Below are 21,354 nucleotides of genomic sequence, written 5' to 3' on the forward strand. Positions count from 1 at the left end.
TTGTACATTTCAAAATAGCTAGAAAAACAAGATTTGAAATCTTCTTAACACAAAGAAATGATAAATGTTTGAGGTGTTGGCTATCCTGATTACCCTGTTTTGATCACAACACATCGCAAGAATGTATAAAAATCTCACACATATCTGATAAATATGTACAATTCTTAAATATCAATATAAATGTTTTAAAGGTTTGCATAATTATCAGTACTAATCTTTTTTTTTTTTTTTTTTTTTTACAAAAGAAAGAGTTTTAATGGACCTACAATTCCACATGGCTGCGGAGGTCTCACAATCACAGCAGAAAGTGAAAGGCATGTCTCACATAGCAGTAGACAAGATAATAGGGACACTCTCATTTTTAAAACCACCAGATCTTGTGAGACTTATTCACTATCATGAGAACAGTATGGGAAAGGCTTGTCCCAATGTTTAAGTTACCACCCACTGGGTCCCTCCCACAACATGTGGGAATTCAAGATGAGGTGTGGGTGGGGACACAGCCAAACCATATCAACAGGTCTATAGAGAGGGGCTGGGAGGAACTTTGAACGTGCACATTATCCATCTTCATCCATACTGCATTTGTCCCCCAAAGAGCTTAAGACTGAAACATACTCAATGCAGTGACCACTAGACTAGACCATAAAGGCTCCTTGACCTTAGTAGAATGGATGTGAGACTAGCAAGCAGGTGCTTTGACTACCCACAGGTCACAGACAAATTGGATTTTTTAATAATAAAAGCAGCAGTGAAAGCATTAAGAGAACACTTTAAACGTATTTAAAACACTATTTCTTAACAACAGTAGTCATGTCTACGAAGTCTAAAGCCACCTGTGATTTATAACCACAAAGTTTTCTTTTTCATTGACAAGATTGGAGAATCACACCTTCTTCTTCTAACTTCCCCCTCTCGATATTTCCTACAAAGTTCTAAAGTTAGTAGACCATCACTGCATGCTTGAAAATTTTATCAGTACTAATCTTAAACAAACATACACACAACAAAAAACAAACCAAAAAAATCTCCCCAGACCTAAACTGTATGTGCATGCACGTACACACACACACACACACACACACACACACACACACACAGACTTAGGGCACAAATATCTGCTTATTTTACTCACTCCCACTTCTCTCCATTTAAATATAAAACTTTGACGATAGCAAATAAGCTCTTCTACTTTCAATAACTTCCCAAGTCGAGTCACTATCTTTTGCTGTATTGACCTAAGGCATTTTCATTTATTCTAAATAGAAATTTTTTCATCACAGGGCATCCCAAAAGACAAAACCAAACACCTCTGAGGAATACAGAACTCCAATTTTTTAATGCTTCTATTAGAATACTAAAAATTAGGCTACAGAAGAACAAAGGAGGATTAATCTTGTAATTTTTAAATGCCTACTTTAAACCAATTATTTGTAACTCTAGGTTTTATTTTCAAATAACCTTAACATAAAATATACTCTCTTTTAATTTTCTCCAAGTAAAACATAGTTTGCTAGCTTCAGATAACTAGACTTTGAAGTTAAGCTATTGATTTGCTCTACTGGATTGCCAGAAAATAAAGTGCTCCTTAATGTGCAGCAGAAGGCAGAGAGAGAAAGGGGGAAAACTTCATTGGGAAACTGTGAAAGTCATTCAGAAGGGAGCAGTCTATTTCTACCTACATCCATGACTCCACATGACATTGAGCTTTGTAGGCCCTCTCAGATAAGGATGATAGACTTTTGAACACACAAATATTCAAGCATTAATGATGATAGGTACCCCTGCATTTTTTGTTAATAAACAAATGATCCAGATATTATTCTAATATTTGTTTAGTGGACTCACTGTGATATGAGTGCCTCACATACAAATGACATAAAGTAGGAGAGCTGGGGCTCATGCAAAAAAGGGTCTAAGGAACATCAATTTCTTCTTGTTACACAGGAGATACATAAATATGTTTAAAATATTTGATTTGGCTTGATTTGTGTATTTTGTCAAAATAACAACAAAAGTCTTAGTTCTTCTTTTTAATCATGCCAATTATTATTTTTTAAGTTTTTTTGGCTATTTTTTATTTCTTTAAATACTTATCCTACAATAGTACTCCAAACCTCAGCATCACACACTACATCCATGTAACAAACCTGCACATGTACCTCCTGAATCTAAAATGAAAGTTGAAATAAAAAAATTATTCTATAAAAAGGCTTAGTTTTTGTATAAGACAAGATTATAACCCCTGTCACATTCAAGAAAACTTTACAATTTAGGTCATTCAAAAGCACATTAATATAAACCTTAATATAAATGAACACCAATTCATCACATTCAAATTATGTACACATCCTAAGTCTTCCAAGTTATTTGTGTATTTTTTTACTTGGTAAATTAAATTATTGTTATATTTAGAGGTGCCATTATCTATTATACCAGGCTATAGCTTATATATCCAGAGGAAGATGCCGACTTTAAGTTCACCAATATTTGTGGAACATAATAAAAAATATACAGGATATTGTTGGCCAATCAATTTTATAATGCTAACCTGAGGATAACATTTAATTTAAAGTTTAAGGATATAAAACTCCACATTTTTCAGCAAAGGAAAAAGTCATGGAAAAGATGAAAGTAAAAAGAACAAAACTGAGGTTGGAAATCCATCTTAGGCCGAAATGACAATGTCTTCATAAGTTAATATTAATCCTTTAATTATAAATTTTAAAGGTTTAAGTAGTTTCTATGGCCTTAACTTTGAATAATTGCGCCATATGGAGCTTTTCTTAAATTTGAAAAAGATGCTGAATTGTTGCTCAAAGCCTTTTCATGACTTCAGGCTGGCAGAATTCCAGTATAATCCTTCAGACACCACTTAAAATTAGAGACCAGGAACCCAAGCTGGTAAACGCTATGTCAAAATGCTAAGAGCTTTTTACCGAGTAGAGTACGTTGTAGAAAACGTTTGATGTGCTGGTATATTTATAAATATCAAAACATGAAGCTGAAAACAACTATTTATAGTGGAGAATTTACAAAGGAAAAGATGAACAGATTAGACTAAATTTAAATAAAATGTTTGCGTATCATAAAATTAAATCATAAAAGGCAAATGCCAAAGATATCTGCCACAAAGATAAGGGTTTTATCATTCTAATATAAAAGGAGCTTATTAGATGAGCTGATGAGAAAAACAGCAGGACCCTAAAAGAAGAAAAACTGGCCAAAGACATGAACATGCAATTTCCAGAAAATGAAATATAAATAAGTAACAGGTAAATCCACTGTAAATGTTCAATCTCTCACACTTAAAAATACAAATTAAAAGACCTGTTGTTCACAAACATGTACTACAAATTAGGTAAAACTACTAATAAATCTACAGACTAAGTAGATACTTTACTGAAGTAAATATACATTAGTATAAACTTTCTGAAATGCAATTTGACCTGTTAATTCTACTAGGATTTCAACCTAAAAAAATTGAAATTGAAAATGTTAACAGAAGTTTATGTATAATGATGACAATCTCCACATTAAACAATTAAAAAAACAATCTAAATGTTTGGTTGGGTGCAGTGGCTCACGCCTATAATCACAGCAGTTTTAGGAGGTCAAGGTGGGCGGATCACCTGAGGTCAGGAGTTCGAGACCAGCCTGGCCAACATGGTGAAACCTTTTCCCTACTAAAGATATAAAAATTAGCTGGATGTGGTGGCACATGCCTGTAGTCCCAGTTACTCGGGAGGCTGAGGCAGGAGACTCGCTTGAACGCACAAACCAGAGGTTTCAGTGAGCCGGGATCAGGCCACTGCACTCCATCGTGGACAACAGAGCAAGACTCTATCTCAACCAACAAACAAACAAATCCCCACAAAACTAAATGTTCTAAAATAAAGAAATAACACAATTAATTATATCTGGCTGGGCGCAGTGGCTCACGCCTGTAATCCCAGCCCTTGAGGAGGTCGAGACAGGCAGATCACGAGGTCAGGAGATCAAGACCATCCTGGCCAACATGATGAAACCCTGTCTCTACTAAAATACAAAAAATTAGCCAGGCACGGTGGCACATGCCTGTAGTCCCAGCTACTAGGAAGGCTGAGGCAGGGGACTCGCTTGAACCCGAGAGGCAGAGTTTGCAGTAAGCCAAGATTGCGACACTGCACTCCAGCCTGGCGACAGAGCAAGACTCCGTCTCAAAAAAAAAAATTATGTTTTATCAAAGGCCGGATGAGGTGGCTCACGCCTGTTATCCCAGAACTTTGGAAGGCCAAGGCGGGGTGGACCACTTGAGGTCAGGAGTTCAAGGCCAGCCTGATCAACACGGAGAAAACCTGTCTCTACTAAAATACAAAATTAGCCGGGTATGGTGGCACATGCCTCTAATCCCAGCTACTCGGGAGGCTGAGGCAGGAAAATCACTTGAACCTGGGAGGTGGAGGTTGTGGTGAGCTGAGATTGCGCCATTGCACTCCAGCCTGGGCAACAGGAGCGAAACTCCGTCTCAAAAAAAAAAAAAAAAAAAAAAAATATATATATATATATATATATAGTTACATCCATAAAACAGGATATCATGAAACAATGAAAATAATATTTTCAAATAATTTCAAATGACATTGGAATATTCTTAATATAATACTTTAAAAAGCAAGAGATTGAATTGTTTAATTACTATGCTCTTAGGCAGCTAAGTTAGTATGGCTATTTTACATATACATTAAATTATTACTATTATAGCTGGGTGGTGGTAGGAATCGGGACTTTTACACCTTTCTCCACTTCCTTATTTTCTAAAATATTCTCTATTTCAAGGAGGGTTATTTTTAAAATAGCTGAATAGGTTTCTAAAATAATGGTCCAATTTAGATACCAAAGTTTTAATCAATCTTCTGAAAATTACCCTCTATCATCACTTAGTAATGTTCTTTAATTTTTCAAAAGTTCATATTTTATGGGCTTTGTTTCAATTCGGTTTGAAAAGATTTTAAAAGGCCACAAAAAAAGCTTTCACTTTGCAAATGTCAATCCTTTACTCTCTTGGATTCTGTATTGGAAGTATTTTGACCTTGTGGAGATATTTCATGTTTCTCTTAACTCAAAATCATTGAAGATATCATCTGGGTCTAAATTGCTGCTGACAGAAACTCAGGTAGGATCTGGACTTAGGAATTCTTTTATAACCTTAACATTGTAAGCGCTACTGAAACAACACAGACCCATATAGAATGTTACATTGAGATTATTTATTATTCTGCTGTTACTGTCCTCTCCTCTTTGAACCTCAATTTTATACTCAACGAGAGAAAATGAACTTCTAAACCTCTGAATTCTTGACTGGGTTTTAAACTGCTGGCAAATATTTTAAATTTCATATTTATTTAAACACGATAAAAACATCAAACCTTTAAAAAGATATAGTGAGAAGAGTTCAAGTAACTGGCAGAATGACACAACAGACTCACAACAGACTTAGCAGCTTGTTAGTTTTAATTCAAACTCTTACAGTAAAAACTCAAATTTTAAAAATTTGTGTAGAAAAATTCAAACTATGTCTGAATAAAGATTAATGCTGTGTTTTCAACTTATTAAGTGATATGAAGGAAATCAAAACACTAAAATAACATATAAATGAGTATTTGAATACAAGGATGTATCATATCCTACCTAAAGTATTTATAATGAGTTGAAATCAAATGTGGATAAATCAATAACAGTTTATTCACATGACCAGGCACAGAGGCTGTTCTTGAATTTCTCCGTAGATTATCATTCTTGTTGTTTTTTTCTTTTTGGGATGGAGTCTCGCTCTGTTGCCCAGGCTGGAACACAGTGGCACAATCTCAGCTCACTGCAAGCTCCGCCTCCCGGGTTCACACCATTCTCCTGCCTCAGCCTCCTGAGTAGCTGGGACTACAGGCGCCCGCCACCATACCTGGCTAATTTTTTGTATTTTTTAGTAGAGACAGGGTTTCGCCGTGTTAGCCAGGATGGTCTCGATCTCCTGACCTCATGATCTGCCCGCCTCAATTATCATTCTTTTATTCACTCACTTAACATTTAATGAGTGCTTACTTTGTGTAAGGCACCATGAAAGCTCCTGGGGCATTAGAAACAAATATTTTCTGTTTCAGGGAATTCAGAGTCCAGGTCTTCACTGCATTTGGAAATGCTAAACTCCTTTGACTATTTATGTAAAAATATCAATCAATTGGAAATACAAATTACTCTTGATGTGAGCACAGCATTTAGATTTCATCACATGGACTCTGAGGTTGGTGAAATCCACCAACTGGACAAAAACTGAACTCATTGCACTAAACACCATGCTGTGTAAAAGAGAGTCTTCCCTTTCCCCAGACTCTCCTTTTATGTCAACAAGTCCCTCCATTCTGGTTCATCTCAGTACCTCCATCCATGTCAGCTAAATTAAACCTCCTTTCTACCTTCTGGGATCCCCTGTGTTCTCACTTCAATCCAGGAGCAGTCCATTCTTCCAGATACAGGATGCCCATGCTCCCTCCTCTACCTGTAGAACTCCAATTCTATAGGAACAAATTCCCTTACATCTTCTTCCTTTCCAAGGCATTCCACTGTTCCGCTGGAAGCCTGTTTCGCTTTTCTTGAAACTCCTCACCTAAGCAGATTACTCTGATTCTTTACTAAGAATACAGATGCTATTAGCTACAAGGTCTTTTCAAGTCTTGTCAGAGAGCTTCTCTATATCTTTACCAATCTTTGTCTTCCTTCTTCCCTTGGTGAAGGTCATGCCTCCTGTCACTCATTAATGTAATACATACCCGAAGGGCACCTGCCCCGAGCTGGGTTTTCTAGGCACTGGTGGTACAGAAGTAAACAAGCTCAACAAGGTCCTGCTAACAGAGCTTATGTTCTAGTGGGTGGGAGGAAATAAACAAGTGAACAAATAAAAGGATGATTTCAGGTAATGCTATGAGCTATGAAGACAATGGGACAAAAATAGGTGGTACAGGTAGGCTAGACTTTGGATGAAAAAGTCAGGGAAGGATGCTCTGAGGAGTGTAGAATGATGACAAGGAGGTTGACCATTGAAAAAATAATGTGGAGAAGTATTCTGGCAGAGGATGACAGCAGCTGCAAAGACCTGGAGGCAGGGGAGAGTGTTGCACATTCTGGGAAAAGACAAATGGACCCTTGCAGCCTTGCAGCCATGGGCCGAGGTGGGCCTGTGCTGGGTCTGTGCTGGGGATGCCATTCCCACCTGCACCACCTCACAGATCACAAGCCATCCATGATCTCTGATTCTTCACATCATTAAGCTGTTCCTCTCCATTAGTCCCTTTGTATGTACTGCAAAATGCTCAACACATGTTCAGCCCCCAAATATATTCTCTTTCACTCCTGCTGCTCTTTGGAACTGCATCTTCCTTTCAACATCGTATTTTCCCAAACAACAGAATGTTCCCTCACTTCTACTCTCAGATTTATCTTTTGTAACCCTGTTTCTAGGCACACGATCATTTTCAGCGCACTGTCCAAGATCATCAATGACTTCGTGGTTTCACATCCAGTGACCTTCCTTCAACCCCCATCCTTCCTGAGTTTGGGTCACATTCTTGACAATCCCCCTTTCCAAATAGTCTTTTCCTCTATTTCCATAAAAATGCATTCTTCTCACGTCCCTTCTACCTTCGTGACCCTTCTTTGACTGTTTCCTCCCTGACCTCTCAAACAGAGTTGTACCCTGAAGTTCTTCCTTCACAGTTGCCCTCGCTCTCCCTCCCTCCCCCTCCTCCTCTTTCCCCCTTGCTTTAACAGTCCCACTCACTCGCAAGGCCACAGGCTGGGCCTTCTCTGTGGGTGATTCCCACAGCTGTTTATCTCCAATCCTGCCTGCTCTTGGGATATCCAGAAGCATTCTGTCAACAGCAAGGGAAAGTGGAGTGTCACTTCAAATTCCACATGTTCTTAACTCAGTTCAGCTTCCTCCTCCTCCGACCAGAAACTTCTACATTCCTGATCGATTTATATTTAACCAGCCTAATCAGTGCTATCTCTATGATGATTTTCAAATGTCCCCTTTGTCCCCTTGCTACTGCCGATACTCTCACTGCCTTCTCACGCACATCTACTGTGCCTTCGAGGGCCTCCTGCCTGGATTAATCTAGTCCTCGTCAGCTCCTGCGGCTGCTACCGCACCTTGCCCACACCAAGAGGATGACGTTCCTAATAATCACTGGAATCTTGACACTTCATTTCCCCAAAACCTTCAGCAACTCCTCACTGTTTACCCAAATGAAGCAAAAACGCTTATCACAGCTTTAGAGACTTTCGATGATCAGAAGCTATCTCAGCTTGGTCGCTAACTCTCCCCTTGATCAACCTCTATGTCACGGAAACGGTTTTGTTTGCTCTTGCTTTCCTTACTCTTTTAACTTAGAATGCCACTCAACATATCTACTAGTTAAAATCCTACTTATGTTACTTACGTCTCATTCAAATGACATCTCTCCCAATTAATTTTCCCTGATTTCCTCAGCAGAAAATGATTTTCCCTATAGTCACACTGTCTTGCATTCTAGTCATCTGCATAGTGTACTTGCAGTATTTTTCTTGCAGTCACCATTATTTTATCTATTTGAGGACAGTGGCCTGCTCCCTCATGTTTTATATACCCACAGTGCCTGGGATAATGCCTTTCTGGGATATAAAAATTCAGGTTTCTAATACTAATTTTTAAATTACCTTTACCCTGTAAATTAGTTAGCATCATGTATAAACCTACGTTTGACAAAGTTCATCTCCTATTACAAAGAGGCATTTGGAATGTGAAAATATAATGCAAGAAAATTAAGGCCTAAATTGGATGTGTTATATGTCTGACTTTGGCAAATCCAATTTTCTTAAATCAAGGTGCACAGGTATCTGTGCCATTTAAGAACATTTACTTAGAAATACTTTGAACTGCTAGAAGAGTCGACTGAAGCCAAGGTGAGGTGTGTGCAAGAGTTAACAGAAAAGGTAAGTGGCAACACCACTTTCACTTTCACTTTCCATCAGTCTCTCTTTTATCTGCTGTTATTGAAGTCTGAGATTATACCATATAAGAATATTTCCGGGCCGGGTGCGCTGGCTCACGCCTGTAATCCCAGCACCTTGGGAGGTCGAGGTGGGTGGACTGCCCAAGGTCAGGAGTTTGAGACCATCCTGGCCAACATGGTGAAACCCCATCTCTACTAAAAATACAAAAATTAGCCAGACGTGATGGCGGGTGCCTATAATCCCAGTTATTCAGGAGGCTGAGGCAGGAGAACGCTTGAATCCGGGTGGTAGAAGTTGCAGTGAGCCAAGATCATGCCACTGTACTCCAGCCTGGGTGAAACTTTGTCTCAAGAAAAAAACAAAAACTTTCCCTAATTCCTGACCTGTATATTTTAGCATCAAGACATTATTATTTTATCCTGCTGTGAGGGAATTATCACTAACATCCACTTAGCCTGAACATGTCCTGAGTGGCCCAACCTATTGGTCTTGTAATCTTCTTCCTTTCAGCAAAGAGGAATTCCATCTGCCCACTGGCTTGGGAAAATAGCCTTGGTGCTGCCCGTGACTGCTCCACACCACTCCCCATGCCCAGCATATCCCATGAAGCAACAGTGAATGCTGTCAGCTCTACCTACAGAACATATCCCAAATCTGATCAGGTTTTACTACTTCACTGCTACTGGCTAGACCCAACCCTCTATTACCTTTCCTCTATATTTTTGCAACAGCGTTTTAACTGGTCTCTCTACTTCCTCCTTTGCCGTCAATTCAGTCTATTCTCAGCACAGCAGATGATGACATCCCATTCAAGTGTGAGTCAAATCATGTCACTCCTATGTGCAAAATCTGCCAAGCTCCCCTACTCAGAGAGAGTCAAAGCAAAGCCCTCTCACTGGCCTACTCAGACCTACCTGACCTGGACCCACGCCCTCAGGTTTCTTTCCCTCTTCTTCTCAGTCATCATTTCCAGACACACCACTTCCCTGCTGTTCCCCCAAGAAGTCAGGCTCACTCCTGCCTATTTATAGTCCTTTTTCCTATTTATTTCTGGGTTCAGAGCTATGCTGTCAAGGGCCAAATCTGCTGAAATCTGACTTTCAAATGAATTAAGGTACAATAAAGCAAGTACCTTAGGATCTCAGTCTATGTAAAATCAATGAAGTAATGGCTAGTATGGTATTGCATACTCTTTAAAGGCTCAACACCATTTGAAGATAAAGAAGGATAGGTGGAAAGAAATTAAACAAAATTAGATGATTCTTAAGTTACCCTTTTCAAGTTTTTCATTCCCAAGATAAAGACTGGTCTTAAGAAACTACAGAGGCAATTTTGGAAATAGCAATTCACATTTAGTACCTGAATAAAATAGTTATACTTTTTCTGAACATCAAAAGAAAGAATATTTGAGATTGTACCTTGAATATAAGTCTAATCAAAATGTTTATAAACAGTATATTGACATTTATTCCGATAATAAATAATTCTAAAACACTTTTCTTATTTCCACTGAAATATCAACCTGGGAAAATAAGTCATCATTTATGTGACACTGTTATAAAAAAAATGTAAAATCTAGAAAAGCTTATTAGACAACCATGGGAAGATCTGAAACTTAGTCTCCATCTAGGAAAATTTAGGGATACAGCCCCAGTATTTCTAATCAAAATAATATTTGACAATATTATAATATCACTTTATTGCAATGTGTATTTAATTACTATGGAATAGGATCTTCCATATAATCCCTTCCATGAAAGTCAAGGGAAAAGTTAGGAAATTCCCTAGATTATTTTACTGGTACTTAGACATAGGAGCAAGATACTTAAATTCCTCGATTGAAGAGTTTATACATTTAAAGAGCAATGCCATGTCTACTACCTTTGGAGATTAAATATAAGGGTGGTGGCAGTGGATTTTAAACATGGGTTTCAACTGTCCATTAAAAAACCAGTCAAATATCTTACCTTTTCCAGTGTCATCTCTGTCTCAGCGGCATGAGTCTTTTTCAGCTCTATTTTCATCTTTTCTGATTCAGCCTTCAGTTTGTTGACAACAATCTCGTGTTCCCTTGTAGCCCTTTGCTTTTCCTCTTCACGAAGAAGACCAAGCTCTACCAGCTGCTGTTTCCGCTGTGAGTTCACATTGATCAGTTCTTCTCTCAACCTGTGAACCTGGGCCTCCATGTCGGCAATAACCTTGTTTTAAAACATGGGAAAATGGGCAGAGGATATGAATAGAAAGTCACAAAAGAAGAACCAATGGGCAAAGGCCAATAAATGAAATATAAACATATGGAATAGAAAGCTTAGATTGCACTCCATCCTTCCTTCTTTCCTTCCTTCCCTCCCTCTTTCCCTCTCCCTTTCTCCCTTCCCTTCCTTTCCCTTCCTTCCTTCCTTCCTTCTTCCCTTTCCTTCCCTCTCTCCCTCCCTTCCTTCCTTCCCTCCTTCCTTCCTTCCTTCCTTCCTTCCTTCCTTCCTTCCTTCCTTCCTTCCTTCCTTCCCTCCCTCCTCCCTCCCTCCCTTCCTCCCTCCCTCCTCTACTTCCTTCATTCCATACTCCCATGTCATTCCTTCCTAGCTCAGAGGCAAATACCACCTGGAACATTTTACCATACATTTGGATCTTTAAACAACATATTGTTTAGTTTTACTTGTTTCTAATATCTGTGTAAATGGAAGATTACATGTATTTTTCTGAAACTTGCTTTTTCAAATATTCAACATCACCATGTTCCTGAAATTCATCCATTGTTCCCTATTGGATTTTTGCTTTTCATTGATTGATTTCTGCTTTTATTTTTATGTCCTTATTCCTACTTTCCTAAGGTTTATTTTGTATTCCTTCTTCTAACTTCTTATTTTGGATACTTAACTCATTTATTTTTATCATTTCTTCTTTTCTGATTTATAAATGTAAGACTGCAAATGTCTCTCTGACTATTGATTTAGTTCCATCTCTTTGGTTTAGATATGTGGTATTTTCATTACCGTTTAGTTCAAAATATTTTTTTAACTTCTATTATGATTTTTTTATTTGACTTATGAACCATTTAGAAGTATGTTTCTTAATTCCCAAGCATATGGGACATATTAGTTTTCCAGGGTTGCCATAACAAAGTAGCACAAACTAGATGGCTTAAAAGAACAGAATTTTATTCTTTCCTAGTTCTGGAGGCTAGAAGTCTTAAAATCAAGGTGTTGGCAGAGTTGGTTCCTTCTGGAAACTCTGAAGGAGAAGCTGTTCCATGCCTGTCTCCTAGCTTCTGGTATTTCCTGACAATCCTTACTGTGCCTTGGTGTGTAAATGCATCATTCCAGTCAGTGCCGTTGTCTTCAGATGGATTTGTTCTCTCTGGATGTCTGTGTCTCTGTGGTGCTCTGTTTTATAAGGACACTGGTCATACTGGATTTAGGGCCCACCTTAATCCAGTATCACCTAATTTTAACTTGATTACATCTGCAAAGATCCTATTTCTGGCCGGGCACAGTGACTTACGTCTGTAATCCCAGCACTTTGGGAGGCCGAGGTGGGTAGATCACAAGGTCAGGAGTTCAAGACCAACCTGGCCAATATATGAAACCCTGTCTGTACTGAAAATGCAAAAATTAGCTGGGCATGGTGGTGGGCACCTGTAATCCCAGCTGCTCGGGAGGCGGAGGCACAGAATTGCTTGAACCTGGGAGGTGGAGGTTGCAGTTAGCTGAAATCGCACCACTGCACTCCAGCCTGGGCGACAGAGCAAGACTCTGCCTCAAAATAAAAATAAAAATAAAAATAAAAATAAAAATAAAAATAAAAATCCTATTTCCGGTTCTGTGTAGACAGGAAATTTTGAGGGGGACACCATTCAACTCAGGAAATGGACTTCAATGGTTATTGTTTTGTCATTCACTTTTAATTGCATTGTGGCCAAAGAATGTAGTCTATCTCCCATTAATTCTTTGCAAATTTTGAGAATGTTTGATGGCAAGTTAGGTAGCCAGCTTTTTAAAAGCTTCATGTATGATTACTAAGAAATGTGTATTCTGTATTTTCTAGTTTTCAGTGCTATATTCTATATATGCCCATCATGTCAAGTTTGTTACATTGTTGAAATCTTCTATTACTTACTTATTGCCACTAACACATTAGTCAGCAATGCAACATTTTCCAAAACACAATGATAAATGTTTCATTTCATGCCTGATGTAGCTTCAACAAGCACTGCATAAACCAACATTTCCTTGACTGGAAACCAGAAAGATAAAAAAGTGACAGGAATCCAAACGTCACATTATGATGCTGGGAATAAGAATACAAAGCTAAATGATGAGAAGCTGCTTTGGTCAAAATATCTACAAGAATTATTTCATTTTCAATATAAATATTATATACATCCTATTTCTAATTTTAACAATTTTGTGATTTCTACATGATAAATAATAATTGCTATAATTTTGAGTGTTTACTTTGCACCAGGCATCTTATACAGATTATTTTAATCTTTGTAACAACCCAGTATGATAGATATTAATATACAAAGTTTTTCCTTATTTTGGATAGTGTTCAGTATACATTAGCTCAACTATTAACCCTGTGGCCTCTCTACACTAGACTGGAAAGGACATCTAGAACAAAAACATTTATGTTAGAGGAAAGAAAACCTGAGCCTTCGAGGCTGGAGGTGATAGGATGTTCCGTTTTTGTCCAGCCTAAGAAAAGGTTACTTGGACTAGTCGCAAAGGAACGTGTAAGAGGACTTCACATAAAAGGCTGATCCTTATAAACCTGAAGTGGAAAAATTAGCCATTTTTTCTTCAGGAAATCTCTGAAATATTTTAACACTTATTTGTTTCTCTATTTCATAGATTGATATCTATATATCCACAATCAGCTGTAGATCAGTTGTCCATGAAAACAGTCTTTTACCTTTTGTTCTTTGTTTTATAATGATTCCTTTGAACCCAAGAGAAGAGATAGTCAATGCAATCAGATTCTGAAACAGGGGATACATCTTCTAAAAGCAGATAGACTTTAGCAGTGACAACAGTTATGTTTTTGGGAGGCAGAACATTTAAAAAAAAAAAAAAAAGCTCAGGGATATCAACATGGCAGACAAGGATGGGTTGCTGGCTCCCTTCCCCAAAATCAATCCTGGAGAAAGCACAGGAAGCATGAATCTGAGATACTAATGATTATAACAATAATAAACATAACAAAAGCAAATTCTGAGAAGCTCCTGGGTGAAATAACAACAGTCCCAAACTGGAGAATATACCTGTGCAAAAGGGAAGGGGGTGCAGCCTGGGGAAGAAAGTAATAGAAAACTGCTGTAAGAAGGTGGGTTGCAGGAATGCTTTACTTTCTGCTCTTGTCTCTCTCTTTTACCAGGTAAAATCATATCTGTTCCATTACCATGCTGGGAGCAAGAACTCAACGTGATGTTGACATCAGTCGTCAATACCAAGGAAAGTAAAGCCTTCCTTGGGTGAGGAATTGAAGAAAACAGGCGTAGACTTCTGTGAACTTCCTGGGAATTCCCCCTTCCATACCCTTCCCTCCAAATGCCCAGGACTAATGACTGAGTCATTAGACACTTATTTCTAGGATCTTAGGTAAATTCCCGAGCAGCAGGTTTTCCTGATGAAGTAACTGTGAAAGGGAGTGGTACGGCAATGAAGGGCTCTGTCTTGGGGTTCATAATCTCCTCCTTCCATAAGCTCATCCAACAGTTCAGGGACTAAGGGTGGGCCTTCTGCTTTTCCCCAGTCAGGATATCTGATAGTCCCAGGGGAAAATGGGCTCCCTGGCCAAAGTAAATAAACCTGAGGAGCAAAACTACTACCAAAAAGAGACACCTAAATAACATATATTATCTGAAGCAGTATAATTGGAATAGATGAAACAAGAATTTTTTAAGTGCATAATAGGCCGGGTGTGTTGGTTTATGCCTGTAATTGCAGCACTTTGAGAGGCCAAGGCAGGTGGATTGCTTGAGCCTAGGAGTTCAAAACCAGTCTTGGCAATATAGTGAAGCTCCTTCTCTACAGATAATACAAAAATTAGTTAGGTGTGGTGGGGTGTGCCTGTAGTCCCAGCTACTCAGGAGGCTGAGGAGAGAGGATGAGTTGAGCCCAGGAGGGTACAGTGAACCACTCCAGCCTGGGTGACAGGAGATCTTACCTCCAAAAAAAGTCCATAAGAAACACACAAATAGTAACATATATACTTAATATACTGAAAAGTGTAATGGAAGAAGTTACAGACGTGAAGCTGCAATTAATAAGTCATAAAAGAAGGAAAAAGTGAAAATGATAGGAAAAAGAGCAAGTTAGCTAGAGCCAAAGAATAGAATTGTGCATTGGAAGGATGGTAAGACTGAAGAACTCCCTTGGAGGCAGCAGAGAAAGATAATAATACAGAAAACGTAAAAGAAAAGCTAGTATTTGTGGAGGACAGAAGAAGCGACAACATCTAAATAACGGAGTCTGAGAAAAATAGATATGGTAAGATTTTATCCAAGTTCAGGCTGATTTGAAAGTCTGCTTTTTATCATATACTGTATCATCTCAAAGTATTAAGAATTTTTCATAAAGAGTACATATTTATTGTACTTTATTAATTTGTTATTATGCATTTCTATCCCCCAATTTTCTACAAAGTTAACATCCAAAAGCCATAAGGCCATAATGTCTGTTTTTGAAAATTAAAAACTACAGACATTTTTATAGATTTGGGACCACAAGTGCAGTTTTGTTACTTGGGTATATTGTATAGTGGGAAAATCTGGGCTTTTAGCATAACCACCAACCAAATTTTATACATTGTGCCCACTAGGACAATTTTTTAAAATGAGGAAAAATGTTAGTTTTCCAAAAGCACTGAGACCATCCCAAATTGAATTTCAATCTCTGTCAATGTACATAAAAGTGTTTTATGTACCCATTTTTAATTTAATTCCCATTTATTAGCATATTTGTCATATTTAGCGGCTCCCTGGTATTTCATCCTCCCAGTCCAGGCATATCACAGAGATATTGTGGGTTTGGTTCCTGACCACCTCAATAAAGCAAATATTGCAGTGATGTGAATATTGCAATGAAGCAAATATCTCAATGAAGCAGATATCTCAATAAAGTGAGTCACATAAATTAGTTGGTTTCCCAGTGCATATAAAAGTTATAGACTATTCAGGAGTGTCCAAGGGAGAGAACACAGTCATGGGTTCTTAGTTTCTGTTTCTGGTTGGGCCAGTAAAGCCCCTTCCTCATCCCTCTTTTCTGCTTATCACTAGAGACAGAAACTTAAAAACCATGGCTTCTGGCTGCTAAAAGCCTAAAGCAAAACAAAACAGAACAACAACAACAAAATAAGGTGGGTTGGACAAGCTTGCAGTTTATTCAGTGAGCATTATGTCTAAAAAACAATGTGCATTCCTTCATTTAAAATACTTTATTGCTAAGAAGTGTTAACAATCATCGAAGTCATTCTTAAGTCCTAATCTTTTTGCTGGTGGAGAGTCTTGTCTTGATATTGATGGCTCGCTAACTGACCATGGTGGTGGTTGTTGGAGGCTAGGCGACTGTGCCAATTTCTTAAAATAAGACAAAAATGAAGTTTGCCATGTTGATTGATTTCTATTCACAAAAGATTTCTCTGTAGCATGCAAAGCTGTTTTGTGGCATTTTATCCACAGTAGAACTTTCTTCTAAATGGAAGTGAATCCTCTCAAACCTGCTACTGCTTTATCAACTAAGTTTATCTAATATTCTAAATCTTGTATTGTCAGGTCAACAGTGTTCCCAGCATCTTCACCAGATCATCTCAATACTTTCATTGATCACCCATAAGAAACAGCTCCTCATCCATTCAAGATTGATCCTGAGACTGCGGCAGATGACTTGAAATTACAGCAATTCAGTCACATTTTCAGGCACCATTTCTAGTTATAGATCGCTTGCTATTTCCATCACACCTGCAGTGACTTCCACTGAAGTCTTGAACCCCTCAAAGTCATCCACGAGGGTTGGAATCAACTTCTTCCAAATCCTGTTAATACTGATATTTTGACCCCCTCCCATGAATCACAAATGTTCTTAATGGCATCTGGAATGGTGAGTCTTTTCTGGAAAGTTTTCAATTTACTTTGCCCAGATCCATCAGAGAAATTACTATCTATAGCAGTTATAACCTTATGAAATATATTTCTTACATAACAAGACTTCAAAGTTAAAATGACTCCTTGATCCACGGACAACAGAATGGATGTTGCGTTAGCAGGCACGAAAATGACATTCATTTACTTGTACATCTCCATCAGAGCTCCTGGGCGACCAGGTGCATTGTCAATGCACAGTAATTACTGGAAGAAATCTTTTTTTCTAAGCGGTAGGTCTTAAGAGTAGGCTTACAATATTCAGTAAACTGGTCTCTAAACAGATGTGCTGTCATCTAGGCTCTTATTTCATTTAGAAAGCACTGGCATATTAGATTTAGCATCATTCTTAAAGGCCCTAGGATTTTCAAAATGATAAATGAGTACTGGCTTCAACTTAAAGTCACCAGCTGCATTAGCTCCTAACAAGACAGATAGCCTATCCTTTGAAGTTTTGAAGCCAGGCACTGACTTCTCCTCTGTAGCTATGAAAGTCCTAGATGGCATCTTCTTCTAAAAGAAGGCTCTTTGGCTACACTGAAAATCTGTTGTTTAATATAGCTACTTCCATCAATGATCTTAGCTAGATCTTCTGAATAGTTAGATGCAACTTCTACATTAGCACTTACTGCTTCACCTTGCACTTCTATGCTATGGAAATGACTTCTTTCCTTAAACCTCATAAAGCAACTTCTGCTAGCTCCAGACTTTTCTTCCACAGCCTCCTCACTTCACTCAGCCTTCAAAGAATTGAAGAGAACTAAGGCCTTTCTTTGAATGAGGCTTTGGCTTAAGGGAATAATGTGGCTGGCTTGATCTTCTATTTAGATGTCAAAAACTTGCTCTGTATCAGCAATAATGCTGTTTTTTTTTTTTTTTTTCTTATCATTCATGTGTTCACTAGAGTAGCAGTTTCAGTTATTTAATTTCATTCAAGGACTTTTCCTTTGCATTCACAACTTGGCTAATTATTTGGCACAAGACAACTTTCAACATGTCTTGGCTTTCAACATGCCTTCCTTTCTAAGTGCAATCATTTCTAGCTTTTGATTTTAAGTGAGAGACGTGTGACTCTTCTTTTCATTTGAATATTGAGAGGTCAGTGTAGGGTCAATTGGCTTAATTCAATATTATTATGTGGCAGAAAATGGGGAGGCCCAAAAAGAGAAAGAGAGTTAAGTCAAAGTACAGGAATACCTTTGTAATGTTTTTTCCTAGTTGCTTTACAGAAACACTGAATCCATTTCCAGTGTGAACAACAGTGTATGTTTTGGTAACTGAGAGGAAAACATTTTTAATTGCCAGCAATAGGCAGTATGCAATGACTTCAGTTCAATAGTGATGTTCAAATAGAAAAATTATACTGAAAAATGCATTGGCTGGGTGCAGTGGTTCATACCTGTAATCCCAGCACTTTGGGAGACTGAGGAGGGTGGATCATGAGAGGTCAGGAGACTGGGACCATCCTGGCCAACATGGTGAAAACCCGTCTCTACTAAAAATACAAAAATTAGCTGGGCATGGTGGTGCATACCTGTAATCCCAGCTACTGAGGAGGCTGAGGTAGGAGAATCATTTGAACCAGGGAGTCGGAGGTTGCAGTGAGCCTAGATCATGCCACTGCACTCCAGCCTGGCGACAGAGTGAGACTCTGTCTCAAGAAAACAAATAAACAAAAAACATTAATGATTTATGGAAAAAATAGAAAATTAAATGAAAGAACTTAATGCATAAGATCTATATACAGAAAAATATGAAACTGTGAAGAAAGATGATATAGTTTGAATATTTGTCCCTGAAAATCTCAGGTTAAAATGTGATCTAAAATGTTGAAGGTGGGGTCTGGTGGGAGGTGTTTGGGCTATGGGGGTGGATCCCTCATTAATGGCTTGGTGCCATCCTCGTGGTAATGAGGAAAGAGTTCTCTGTTCATGCGAGAGTCAGTTGTTTAAAGGAGTCTGGCATCTTCTCCTCACATTCTTTTGTTTCCTCTCTCATCATATGACGTGCCTGCTCTTCCTTCACTTTCTGCCATGAGTGGAAGCTTCCTGAGGCCCTCACCAGAAGCAGAGGCCGATGCCATGCTTATACAGTCTGCAGCACCATGAAGCAAATAAACTTCTAGCAATGACCTGATACTAAAGCTCATATGGGAAGCCAAAAGACCTGGAATAACCAACATAATACTGAAGAAAAGAACAAAGTTGGAGGATTCAAATTATCTGATTTCAAGACTTACAATAAAGCTCTATTAATCAAGACAGTAACAACATGGTATTGTCAAAAAAAAGAACAGATAGATAGATTAATGAAACAGAATAGAGGGCCCAGTAATAGACCCACAAAAATAGAATCAACAGATCTTTGACAATGAAGCAAAGGCAATTAAATAGAAAAGAATTTTTCAACAAATGGTGCTGTAACAATTTAAATATCCAAATGCAAAAAAAAAAAAAAAATCTAGACATAAAGTTCATATCTCACACATTTCACAAAAACTCAAAATGTATCATAAACCAAAATGTAAAACACAAAACGTTAAAACTTATAGAAGAAAACAAAGGAAAAAATCTGGTGGACCTTGGATATGACAATGTGTTTTTAGATACAACACTAACATAATCCATGAAGGAAAAATATTGTTAAGTTGGACAGTATTAAAATTTTGAAAACTTCTGCTCTGTGAAAGACACAGTTAAAAGAATGAAAAGATAAGCCACAGACTGGGAAAAAATATTTGCAAAGCATATATGTTGATAAAGAACTTGTATCGAAAATATACAACAAACTTAATTTGAACTACGGGGAAAACAGACAAATCCATTCTCGTAGGAGATTTCATCATTCATGAAAAATGTATTAACTATTTATGGAATAAATAGAATATTAAATGAAAGAACTTAACATATAAAATCTATATGTGGAAAGTTATGAAACTGTGAAGCAAGTTTATATTTATATGTATATATAAATACAAGTGTCAACACACTGCAAGAAATTGGTGGTATCAGAGACATTTTTGACAACACTGCAATTAAGTGAGAAACCAATGACAAAATAACACAAATAAAAGCAAAAATAATTCCCCATATACTTTGTGGATATAACAAGTTATTTTAAAGAGATGACAACTTATCTTAGATACAAATAAAAGAGAAACAAAGACAAAAAAAAAAACACAAAATATTCTACACTTTAACTCCACCCACCCCCAACACACATACACAACAAACATTTTGGTTTTCTCAATTTATATAGTTTAAAATCACCTATGTCTTAACAGATTGTTGTAGCTATTATTGTGATCGATTTGTCTTTGGGGTTTTCTACTAGAGTTATGAGTGAATTGCATACCACACATACAGTAAGAGAGTATTAATCGTTTGTCCATATACTTAATTAAAGTACGTTAAACCAGGGGTTTCATGCCTTTAAAAGTTTTCTTTTGCACATTATTTTTTTTCCTTCAGTTTGAAGAAACACCCTTTAGCATTTCTTGCAAGATGGGTCTGGTGGTGGTGAATTCTCTCAGCTTTTGTCTGTGAACAACTTTAACTCTTCTTCACATTTGGATGACATGACAATTTTCCTGGATACAATATTCTTAGGTGACAGTTTTTTGTTTTTTCCTGAGCACTTTGAAACTATCATTCCACTCCCTCCTGGCCTGTATAGTTTCCATTGAGAAGCCTGTTGCCAAATGAATTGGAGCTCCTTTATGTTATTTGCTTTTTGAGATGAAGTCTCATCTGTCACCCAGGCTGGAGTGCAACGGCACAATTTCGGCTCACTGCAACCTCCACCACTAGGGTGCAAGCAATCCTCCCACCACAGCCTCCCAAGTAGCTGAAACTACAGGCTCAGGCCACTGCGCCTGGCTAATTTTTGTATTTTTATAGAGATAGGGTTTCACCATGTTGCCCAGGCTGGTCTCAAACTCCTGGACTCAAGTGATCTGCCTGTTTTGGTCTCTCAAAGTGCTGGGATTACAGACATGAGCCACCGTGCCCAGCCTGTTATTTACTTCTTATTTCTCACTGTTTTTAGGATCTTCTCTTTGCCTTGACCTTTGAGAGTCTGATTAAACGCCTTGGAGCAGTCTCATTTGGGTTGCATCTGCTTGGTGTTCTAAGACCTTCATGTTCATGGATATTTATATCTTTCTCAGGAAAGTTTTCTGTTATTATTTC

The 21,354-nt window shown here is 37.9% G+C and overlaps 1 protein-coding gene across 7 annotated transcripts in view; it reads right to left on the reverse strand.

Annotated features, from left to right (window-relative positions):
• The window catches only part of CEP112 (centrosomal protein 112), a 558,138-nt gene that overhangs the window by 203,413 nt on the left and 333,371 nt on the right, over positions 1-21,354 (reverse strand). For all 7 annotated transcript variants that reach the window (XM_023212015.3, XM_023212013.3, XM_023212018.2 and 4 more), the window contains one exon: positions 10,992-11,222. In XM_023212015.3, the coding sequence (XP_023067783.2) occupies positions 10,992-11,222 (231 nt within the window). The remainder of the gene's footprint in view (positions 1-10,991; positions 11,223-21,354) is intronic.

Source organism: Piliocolobus tephrosceles, chromosome 16 (assembly GCF_002776525.5).
Source record: "Piliocolobus tephrosceles isolate RC106 chromosome 16, ASM277652v3, whole genome shotgun sequence".
Lineage (NCBI taxonomy): Eukaryota > Metazoa > Chordata > Mammalia > Primates > Cercopithecidae > Piliocolobus > Piliocolobus tephrosceles.